The following is an 11,612-nucleotide window of genomic DNA, read 5'->3' as shown; positions in this document are numbered from 1 at the left end:
AACCCTGAGACTGGTCAAGAGTAGAGGTTTGAGGTTTCATTTTACACAGGCTTAAGGGAGAGTCCCGTGGGATGGATTGGCTTGACCCCATAGCAAATGGCTAGTAACTGTCTGGTTTAGAGAAAAGGTCATCATCACCTAATCCATCACCTAATCCTTTGACCAGGCAAAGGGAGAGAGAGACTCTGAAGGAGGGAGGGGCATCCCCCAAGTACCTCCCCAGAGGGCCTTTTGGCCAGAGGGTTCCCCAGGTACCTGGAAAAGACAATAGTCTATGGCGCCCTAGAGTACCGTCCGAGCTTACCTGGGCTACTGGGTCAGGCGAGAATTCGTGGTGGATGGAGGGAGGTCAAATTGCAAAAGGCCTCTATCCTGGTGTTGGTTGGTCTCATGAAAAAGAGAGTGTAGAGAAAAGAGGAAGAGAGAGAAAGAGAGAGAGAGAGAGGGAGGCCAATATTCCTCAGGGTACATGGAAAACCAATAAAGCCCTTACACAGGGCTTGTACCACTCAGGAAGGCATAGGGCATCCTCTCCAGGAGGTCTTGAAAGCCTGGGCAGGAAAGTGAGCTCAGCAGGCTTCCACGCTCCGAAGAGCTGGCCGTGGAGAACAAGAAGGAACCTCAACCTCCTGGGTTTCGGCACCAAAAAATGTAAGGTAAGGGAGTTAGAGAAGGTGAGGTTCAAGAAAAAAAAAAAAAAAAAATGAGACTGGCACTTTACAGGAACAGATCACCTTTAATGAGGCGAGAAGGGGCAGCAGTTAGATTAGTGGGCTGCTGTGCTAAGTCAAGAAGAGAGTAGGTATACACAGAAAACATATATTTGTGGAGATGCATCATTTTGAGGAGGTCTGATTTTCCCTCATGATCATTTTTGATTAGTTAGATTTCAACAACTGGGGTAAGGAATTCCTGAGACCGGCCGGAGACTGGGATTGGCTGGCAGCTGAATGTCATCAATCTTAATGTCCATTCCTTTCTTTGGGGGAGAAAGTTCTTTATTCTATATAGAATAGTGGGGAGGATCTGGAAGGGAGTTTTAACTCCAGGCTATTTTGAGGCGTGTAGCTTTCCTTCAGTAGGTGTGTTGAATGACAGCTTCACGTGAATTACTGAAACTTAAAAGTTGGTAATAGCTTGGGCCATGGGTGGTACAGGGCCAGTTAGTGAAAAGCTTCCACTATAATCAGCTGTGTGTTCATCATATATTCATCACATGTCCCCAGTGTTAGTCCATGATTTATAGTCTAAGAAGGGCTTATACTATAAATGGACTGGACTGCAGTCCAAAGGGTCACAAAGAGTCGAATGTGACTGAGTGACTAAGTCTGATGGACATTTAAAAAACTAAGTTATTACTATTTCAGAAATGTCTGTGTATTCCTAGGCTATATTGCCCAGCATACAGCATGTTCTTAATAAATGTTGAGCAGCACTGAACTAAGATAAATTAATTTTTTGCAGGTCATTTAAAATAACACATCAGAGACTTAAGGGCTCCACTTGCTAATCCATTTTGGTTAAAAAAATCAAATCATGTTCAGTCAGAGAGAGCCAAGGTAACGGTTGTTTTTTGTCTTATGAATAATGATTATCAGTCTATTAAACACCAGTAAGTCTAACCACTGGGTTAAAACAGAATTACTTCAGGGAAACTATGAAACTAACTGCCTGGGGATATCAGTTCTGACTCTATCACTGATGCCACTCATTTCATTGGTTTTGTTTTTCCATTCACAAAGTGGAGCTAGAGATAGTTTACTACTGTGTCTCCTCGAAGGATGACTTGTGCACTTAAATCACGTTTCACATTGCATGACTGGAAAGTAGAACAGAAGGTGCGTGACTAGATTCTTAGCCATTTGGTGGAAGAATATGAAAACTCATGACAGCAGTTTGTCATTTGGTTCCTCTCCGTAGTATATCAGTTAAGAGATTTGCTATAGAGTGAGGGCAATGACTGTGGGGTGCGGGCAGGAGAGGAAGATTTGGTCCTTTCTTCGTCATCCCTCTCTAGAGTCCCCCGACTCCCCTTCAGGAAGTGGAATAGGAAAAAACAAAAAACACTACATTCATCGGTTTCTCTGGGGCAACCACAACTTAGGCAGTAAGCAGGTCACTTGAAACAAGGACAGAGATCGCTATAAAACTGACAGGTACTCTCGCAGACACCACATTAGCACACACAAGACGACTCAGGCACAGAAGGAGTTTCCTGAACAACGCAAGCAACCAGAGCAAAATGACGATGACTGTCCTGTGTGACACGGCCGTGGTGAGTGGTCAGGATCACCCCTGTGTGGGTACAGTTAGCCCTAGGATTTCAGGAGAGCAGATTTCTAAGGAATGAGGCTGGATTGGAGTCTTTGGGGGTTTCATTTCTTTAAAACACACAGCTGACTTTAATACTGACCCTGGTCTGTTGGAGAAAAAGAAAAAGTAGCCAGAAGTTATAGTGGGGTGAAAACCATAGCTCTTTACTAATGGCTTTGGCATGGTTGGCATTAGCTTGTGAAATTCTTGGCATCACAAACTGGACATAGTCTCTGCTTATAGAGTTAAGTTGGCCTTATCTCCCAAGGAAGCTTAGCCAGCCTTTTAGGATCTATATAGATTTATTTTAACCAAGGAAGCTGGGGCCCTGAGAGGGGTGATGATTCTCCCAAGATGACTTGCAGACAAGGAGTGCCCCTGGATGCAGGGAGTGAAACCACCTAGCGATGCACTGGGACAGTTCCTGGGGGAGGGACCTGGTTTCACCACTTACTAAATGTGGGATATGGGATAAGTTACCTAACCTCTCTGTGCATTGTTATTCCTCTGTGACTTATTATCCTCTCATCTTCCTTATGGAGGATTAATTGATATCATTGAGAATGATAAAACATATACTCTGAAATAGCAGATCTCTGCAGGCATAGTTTCTAGTTAACTTAGCCACTTAATATAATGAACAATAAGGACAGAGAAAGAATTCAGTGAGTATTTTTTTTTCAAATAGAAGTATAATTGATTTGCAATGTTGTATCAGCTTCTGGTATACAGCAAAGTGATTCAGTTAGGGTAGGGTAGTCGCTCAGTCGTGTCCAGATCTTTGCGACCCTATGGACTATAGCCCACCAGGCTCCTCTGTCCAAGGGATTGATTCTCCAGGCCAGAATACTGGAGTGGGTTGCCATTTCCTTCTCCAGGGGGTCTTCCCGACCCAGGGATTGAACTTGGGTCTCCCGCATCACAGGCAGATGCTCTACCCTCTGAGCCACCAGGGAAGCTATGTATAACTGAATAAACAGACCATAATTTCCCTTATGGTTTATTATAGGATACTGAATACAGTTCCATGTGCTATACAGTAGGTCCTTGTTGATTATCTATTGTATATGTAGTAGTGTACATATATTAATCCAAAACTCCTAATTTATCTTTCCCCCACCCCTTTTCTCCTTTGGTAACCATCAGTTTGTTCTATATGTCTGCAAGTCTGTTTCTGTTTTGCAAATAAGCTCATTTGTATCATATTTTAGATTCCACATATAAGTGATATCATACATTTATCTTTCTCTTTCTGGCTTACTTCACTTAGTGTGATAATCTCTAGGTTCATCCATATTGCTGCAAACGGCATTGTTTCATTCTTTTTTTATCACTGCATAATAGTCCATTGTATATATGTGTCACATCTCCTTTTTCCATTTGTCTGTTGATGGACACCAAGGTTGCTTCCGTATTTCAGCTATTTTAAACAGTGCCCCTATAAACATTAGGGGGTATGTATCTTTTCAAATTAGAGTATTAAATATTAATACTAGTTATGTGATTATTTTTACCTATGAGTCTCCCACCAACCTAATGAAGCGGATTGGGACTACTTTCTCCATTGTAAAGATTAACAATAGTTCAATGAATTTAAGTGATTTAACATCATCAGATACTGTATGCCCAAGAAAAGGGACATGAATCTAGGTTTATGACTTCAAGTACAACATTCTGCCCTTGAATAGTTTAGAAGCAAGATTTCTGAACTTAAAGTCATTGTGTTTAAACAATTTTTTGGATAGTTTCATGTTCTAAAGCCATGTCTATTTCTGGTTTCTCTGAGGAAATCTGTTGGACTGTCAGCAAGAAACATGACAGGGCAAAGGACATTATAATAGGATTAGAAATTGGAGGTGTAGGCACACAGGACATGCTCAATAGAGAGGCAAGGCAAATCTCGTGGACTAGGAGCTGGCTGGGTTCTGGAGCACATCCCTATGTGGGGGTGAGCACGAATCACAGGTGAGTTAGGAGACAAGCGTTCAGATATTCTCCTGGGGGATTTCACAGTAGAGTAAGTACAGGGTTAAGCTGAGCATGTTGGTGTCCTGACACTGCCCACCTTCTGATGGTGCTTTCTCTTACCTCTGTTTCCTATTAGACAGAGAAGGCGTGATGTCCATTTGCCTGCCTCATAGATGGTGTAGAAGAATTGTTGTCCGACTCTTTTGTGACCCTATTAACTGTAGCCTGATGGCTCCTCTGTCCATGGGGTTTTTACAGGCAAGAATACTGGAGTGGGTTGCCATTTCCTTCTCCAGGGGATCTTCCCCACCCAGGAACAGAACTTGCATCTCCTGCATTGCAGGTGGATTCTTTACCACTGAGCCACTGGGAAAGCCAGCACAGAAGAATCTGAGACTAAAATAATCTGAGCCTCTCAGAGAAGTGCTCTTCTGTGTCTCATTCTTAAGAACCAGCAAGAATTTTATCCAGCCCCTGCTCTGTGTTTCATAACCACTGAAATCTACAGTTTCAGATCATCAGCTTCATGGAGCACACTAGAGTGATTTGCAGATGTCATCTGGTTTCTGATAAAAAACTACATGACCTACAATACTTACACAGTTCTGACATGGGTGTCACATGGCTTAAAATGCCTGGCTCCTCAGTGAGACAAAGCTGAGATGAAACACTGTGGTTGACTCCATGTTGATGACAACAGTAATGAGCTTCAGGGGCTGTGGCAACACTGACCACAGACACCTAGTTCTAGTCCTCAGACTGGCACTAGCAGGCTGGAGAGCATCAGACACAGCTTCTTCACCTGCCTTATTGGGGTAACTAATATGAGCTCTACCTATCCTTCAAGGTAGGTGTGAGAATCTAGAGATTACAGAGATGTGAAAGTGTTTTCTGTAATACTCTAAAGATATAAGCAAATATAATAATGACATTAGAATTATAAGTCACTATTTGGTAATTATTGATAAACCTGGTAACCCCAAGGTACACTTACTCTAAAGCTTCAATAATGAAAATTAGAAATGAGTCAGTGAATACGACACAAAAAATGAAAGAGGAGACACAAAAGAGGGATTTACTCAAGAAATTTAAGGAAGTGATGCTCAAAAAGCTAAGGACCCTCTTTTCCAAGCAGGCTTCCTTTTACTTTTTAAAACTTCACAGTGCTTCCTGGTGAGTTCACCAGGAATTCCCTGGTGATCTAGTGGTTAGGATTCTGGGCATTCACAGCTGTGACCCCTGGTTCAGTCCCTGGTTGGGGAACTGAGGTCCTGCAATACGGGATCATAGTGCTTTGTGTAGATAGAAGGTACAGCGGGGCAAATTCTACATTTTTCCCATCTTTAGGGAAAGGTCAACTAACAGTAGCTCCTATATTGAATACTCTCCACATCCCGACCCTGCTCTTCATGCTTTATATGGATCCTGTCATTTAATCTCCACATTTTCTGGTGGAGGAAACTTAGTTGCAGCTGGTGAGAGTCCTGGAACCAAGTTGTGGACCCAGGACTTCTGATTCCAGAGCTCATGTCCTTTATCATCAGACTCCAGAGATAAGAAAGAGTTGTTGAATGAATGAATGATTACGGGAGACGAAAGTAGACATCTGCTGATTATCTGGAGGCAAATTAGGCCCATTTGGGCTTATCTGGGTCAATCTCACTTTACAGGTTTTTTTTTTTTTTTTAGTATCAGTTACCTTAGTATAGCACTCTCATCATGACCTTTTGGTTTACTCTTGTCATTTCTTGCCTCCAGCATCTGCAAAAGATAAAAAATGAAGGCCATTTAAACCAACACTTCTAGGCACCTTCCCAACCTTAACTCACGGAAGGTGTGAGTCTGACCAACACGGAGCCCCGAGGATGAAGGCAACTCACTTTCATTATGTTGAGTGTCATTGATGAGCCTTGTCCATTCCCAGTGAGGGTCGGTGGTCACCGTGGGGTTCTGACAAAGGGAAGCTGCAGAAATTTTTAGCTCTTTGATTTTAGTTAGATTTTCACAGAGCTATCTTTGTGCATTCCTGTAATACCAGATAAACCAATGTTTCAAAGTAAGTATAAAAAGTAAATGTTCTGGAGCTAAAGAGAAGTGTGTTGATTTCTCTGTTGTATGTCCTTAATGCCCCTGCTTCCTTCAGGCAGTGTGGATCATGGGAACTCTGTTATATTTGGTTTTGCACGGTGTTTTTCTTAATGCATTGAGTTTAACTACGTTGGTAATTTAAATGAATTGTTTTGTTCATTCACTCGTCTACCAGCTCTTTCATTCATCCAGAAAGTATTTTGAAACACCTGTTCTATGACATATTCTCCTGCAGGAACTTACCATTTAGTAGGTGAAGATGTGTATGAACATAAATACTAGATATCCAGACAATAGAGAAGGGCTGCTTGAATGCTAGATGGTAAAAGCTTTATCATTTGAGGGCAATTAACATACTTCTAATTGAACTACTTTTGGGACAGTTCCTGGAGGAGACCACTTCTGAGTGGGTCCTTGATGGAAGGGGGAGATTTAGATGGATGGGGGTAGGGGGGCAGGAATGGCTGGGACAAAGGGTTTTGTGGAGGATTCATGGATGTGAGGTTGGAAATTAAGAGCTATCATTTCTTAAGCCCCTATTTTTTATTATAAGTGCATTACAAAGAACATTTTATTTAATCCTGTGAATATTATTATAAAGCAAGTGTTATGCTCTGGTGGGAAAGAAGAGAAAGCAGAGGCTCGGTGAGACTCAGGATTTAAACCCAATCTCAGATCCTGATATCCTCATGTCTCCCTGTTCAAAAGCTCTCGAACTGTGGAGGGTGCATTCACCAGGCCAAACAGTTTAGTTCTCAGGTTGGTACCCTGGAATCTTCATGTCTGATTGTTCATTGCCAGGAGACGATCTGAAGTTCAGAGAGGAGCCCTGATCCTGTCCCAGGGATGCTGAGTTCAGCTGAAGCATGACCTGTCTCTTGTCAGCAAGTGACCCTAGAGTCCCTAACCAACCTCATTCTCATCTTCTTCCAGGTCAAGTTCCTGCTGCTGTTGACATTGTGGCTCACCCTCCTGGGGGAGGCTGCAGCTCAGAAACCGCCCAGATCTGGGGATTCTGGCCTCTGCCCCACTCTGGAGGACCACATTGTGAGGGTTGACATCCGTATCCGCAGGCGGAACCAGGGAGTTTTCTTCTCACGCAACTTGCAGAACCGCTCCATCTCCCCCTGGGATTACAAGTATGTGCCAAGGAGACTGATCTCCATATTCTTAGGGGAAACATGTTAATTTATTCTAACCATACAGTAAATAAGTTCAAAAATACAGAAAAAAATAATAGTCCTTACATTGACTCTTAAAAGCAGAGATCCCACTTTCCCTGGGAGCGCCCCTTTTCTTGCTACTTTGGGCTAAGTCCTCCTATGTGCTCAAAAGCCTGTTTTGCTTCCAACCTCTCCTGATGCTTTGCCTTTTTCTGCTTCATGCAGCCCTGGGTTTGAAACTGAGAAACTTTTTTTGTGTGTTGGAAGAGAGGGCTCTTTAAAGCAGCCCACATAATGGTCTCTGCGTGGGGATAAGGGGGGGTGGACCAGAAAAGTCAGTTCAGAGAAAGCCACTCAGATTGGATTTCCGTCTTCAAGGAGTGGAGAGGGCAGAGTGGAGGAGAAAGGCCAGTGGGGAAGGAAGATTCTAGGTGGGGATGTTCAGGGTACAAACCTGGGATTTTGTCTTACACAGAGATTCTTGGAGTACCAAGCATTCATTTAGATGCTCTAAATATAAGTATGAAAACAGAGTCTGGGGACTATTAGAAGTGTTTCTGGGGCTGCCTGCATGTATTTACTTTCCTCCGGAAGGGAGTATGTACCGTGGCTAGTCGGCTGGATTGGCCTTTATGCCTCCTGGCAAGGAGAGAGAAATTGAGGGAGAAATTGAAAGAAGGCATTGGATTCACAACCCCCAGGGCTTTGGTTTTCTTTCCCAAGCAGCAGGCTTTGGAGACTGTGTACTGGGGGACCTTCAAGTGATGTTCAATCTCTAACCAAAGGATGAAAGATGGCTCTCATAATAAAAATGTAAAAAAAAGGAACTAAAAGATCCAATATTTATGGATGCCAACGTTTCATATTCTTATTCATTTGTTATCATGGAGTGTTGGCAACAACCGCAAGGGAGAGGAATATGAGAATCTCCATTTTATAGTTGAGGGAACATAGACTTAGGGAGTTAAGCACCCCGCCCGGGGCGGCACCTGACTCCAGGCTGTCTGTTCGTGCCTGCGCTGCGGCCCCGTGTTACCCAGCATCGCCTTCCTGCAGGTGGGCGCCCAGTGCCGCGGGGCCCCCATCCTTTGTGCATCTTTCCCGCCAGATCTCACCATCCGCTTCTCCCTGCTCTTCCTGCAGCATCACCCGGGACGCCAACCGGTTCCCCTCTGAGATCGCGGAGGCCCAGTGCAGACACATGGGCTGCATCAACGCGGAGGGACAGGAAGACAGGACCCTGAACTCCGTCCCCATCCAGCAGGAGTTTCTGGTCCTCCGGAGGAAGCAAAACGGCTGTCCTGGCTTGTTCCAACTGGAGAAGGTGCTGGTGACCGTGGGCTGCACCTGCGTCACCCCCATGGTCCGCCACCTGCATGACCCGATGGCAGATCAGGTGGCAGATCAGCTCAGCTGAAGAAGCTGTGGAAACGCCCCTCCTTAGCCAGAACTCTGTCATGAGTCCTACATGGTTCCTATTTCTCTTCACTTCCCAGATCTGTTCATAATATCTGCACGGGATTCTCCAGGTTTTGTATTAGATAGAGTCATTTTCTGGGGCTTCAGCATCTTTATATGGTCCTGAGATGTTCCAATGACCCAACCCCCTAAAAATAGATGGAGGACAATGCAGGTCCCATTCTGCTTATGTGCTATGATGACCATCTCCCTGGTCATGAAGTCAGTGGGTGGGGGCTCTGCTAGCAAAACTGACTTCTGGGTCACAAGTGCAACAGATACATAACCACCATGTAAGAGAGTGTGGGAGGGGCTGTACAGGATGGGGTGGGTGGAAAGGGTGGGGCTAAGGGCCTAGCACATGTTTATTAAAATTGCTAAATACAGATGAGGTTGGCCTGATATTTATACTTGTAAGGAAACTCTCCAGGTATTTATGATGTATTGACTATATAAAATTCTGGGAGAAAAATTAATATATCAAGGGCTAATATAATAAACTGTTAATGGTTGAAAGACACTTGAAATCTTTGTGTTCTGTCTCAGCTTGTATTCACAAACCTTGTGAACCTGAAGATTATGAAATTCTATATAGCTGTCATTTATTTTTCATGTTTCATCAGAGTGCTAGTGTCAGAATTACTCTTATTATTTGTGAATGATTTTGGTAATGTTAGTTTTTTTCCCCCTCCAGCTTGATTGAGATATAACTGATAAGTAACATGGTGTAAATTTCAGTTGTACAGTGTAATGATTTGATACGTGTATGTATGGAGAAATGAGAACCACAATAAGGTTTGTTAACATCTCCATCCCTTCACCTAGGTATTTTTTTGTGTGTGTGGGGGTGTGGTGGGAACATTTAAGATGTACTTTCTCAGCAAATTTCAAGAATATGATATTCTTATTAATAAGTATAGTCATCAGGCAGTACATTCAATCCTCAGAATTTATTAATCTCATAACTGAAAATGTGTTTCTTTCATCCAAAATCTGCCCATTCCCCCTATCCTCTGCCCTTGGCAACCGTCAGTCTTCTCTCTGTTTTTCCATGCCTTGGAGAGTTACTCTATTATTAATGATTCTTGGGGGTTACAAGGAAAGTTAAGGAAAAATGTGCAAACAGAGCTCACATTCCCTGATAACTCTTTACTGCTCCATCTTCCTGTCTGTATTATTTTACAAAGTGAACATCTGTTGGCCACTGTGGTAGCCACTGAAGACACGAAGAAAAGTAAGAAATACACATGTTGGGTGGGCAGCCAACCGTCTTGGTAGCAGCCGCCTGCAGAGCCCCTGGTCACGAGAGCCATGGTGGTCACTGCATCTGGGGTCACTGGTGATCTTTCAAGCATCTCTTATGCTTCTTGAGGACACAAAGTTCCCAAGATTCTGGTCTCCCTACTGCTCTGAGGCTCACTGGTCCCTCTCTTGCCCAGATACACCACATTTCTTCCTTCACTGAAACACACCAGCTGCTCAGGGCACATCTGCATTCTGCTGCCTTCCAGAGAGGAGATAGGACATCAGTTCTCACTCCTACCTGCAACTTGGTCTGAGGATGGGCAGAGGCAGGAGCCCAGAAGCCATTTTTCACTCTTTAGTGGGGGCAATTTTTACTTAGTCTGTAGGTGGGGGTGGGGCTGGAGTCACTGGTAAGTGGGTTCTTTTTGCTCCTGAGTCTTCTACTGCTACTGCTAAGTCACTTCAGTCGTGTCCGACTCTGTGCGACCCCATAGATGGCAGCCCACCAGGCTCCCCCATCCCTGGGATTCTCCAGGCAAGAATACTGGAGTGGGTTGCCATTTTCTTCTCCAATGCATGAAAGTGAAAAGTGAAAGTGAAGTCGCTTAGTCATGTCTGACTCTTTGCAACCCTATGGACTGTAGCCCACTAGGCCCCTCCGTCCATGGGATTTCCCAGGCAAGAGTACTGGAGTGGGGTGCCATTGCCTTCTCCCCTGAGTCTTCTACTTATGGTATAAACATTGATGTTCGTACTTAAAGTGCTCAGGCTCTTGGAATTTAAAAGAATATTTTCTCTCATAGCTATCAGCTTCATAAATTTGCTGTGAATCCCACAAGTCCATATAGGTGCTCTTACCTGTGCAATGAACCTTTCTCTGTTCATTTTGGCTGTAATAGCCCTACCCTGAGGGTAGTACATTCAGAAATCTTCCAACTGAGTGGTGAGAGAAGTATAGAGGTGAAGGACATTGAGGAAAAAAGTACACCCCTGTGTGTATTAAGATATTATCTCATTACACGTGGTCACATGTAATTTCAAAACAATGTGCCAAGTACTATGATCAAAGTCTGAAATTTAGAGAAGACACACAGGATGATAGCTCATCAGGACATTCCAGAAAGGCAATGACTTTTGCACTGGGATGATTGAGTTGCTCTAGAGGAAAATGGGGCTCCCCTGGTGGCTCAGATGGTGAAGAATCTGCCCACAATAAGGGAGACCCAGATTTGATCCCTGGGTCAGGTAGATCCCCTGGATAAGGGAATGGCAACCCACTCCAGTATTCTTGCCTGGAGAATTCCATGGACAGAGGAGCCTGACAGGCTACAGTCCATGGGGTCACAATGAATCAGACATGACTGAGTAACTAACAGT

At 43.9% G+C, this 11,612-nt stretch overlaps 1 protein-coding gene across 1 annotated transcript; it reads left to right on the top strand.

Moving 5' to 3' along the window:
• Positions 1 to 1,000: 1,000 nt before the first annotated feature.
• On the top strand, positions 1,001 to 9,517 carry IL17F (interleukin 17F). Its single transcript, XM_086370769.1, has 3 exons — positions 1,001 to 2,275; positions 7,303 to 7,508; positions 8,676 to 9,517. The coding sequence occupies exons 1-3, from the start codon at positions 2,243 to 2,245 to the stop codon at positions 8,947 to 8,949; spliced, it is 513 nt and encodes a 170-aa protein (XP_086226895.1). The 5' UTR covers positions 1,001 to 2,242; the 3' UTR covers positions 8,950 to 9,517.
• The last annotated feature ends 2,095 nt before the right edge of the window (positions 9,518 to 11,612 follow it).

Source organism: Bos grunniens, chromosome 23 (assembly GCF_055505025.1).
Source record: "Bos grunniens cultivar Pamir isolate PY7600 chromosome 23, Bosgru_T2T1.0, whole genome shotgun sequence".
In the NCBI taxonomy this organism is placed as follows: Eukaryota; Metazoa; Chordata; class Mammalia; order Artiodactyla; family Bovidae; genus Bos; species Bos grunniens.
Note: the sequence above shows the minus strand (reverse complement) of the source record. Positions and strands in the feature narration are given on the sequence as shown.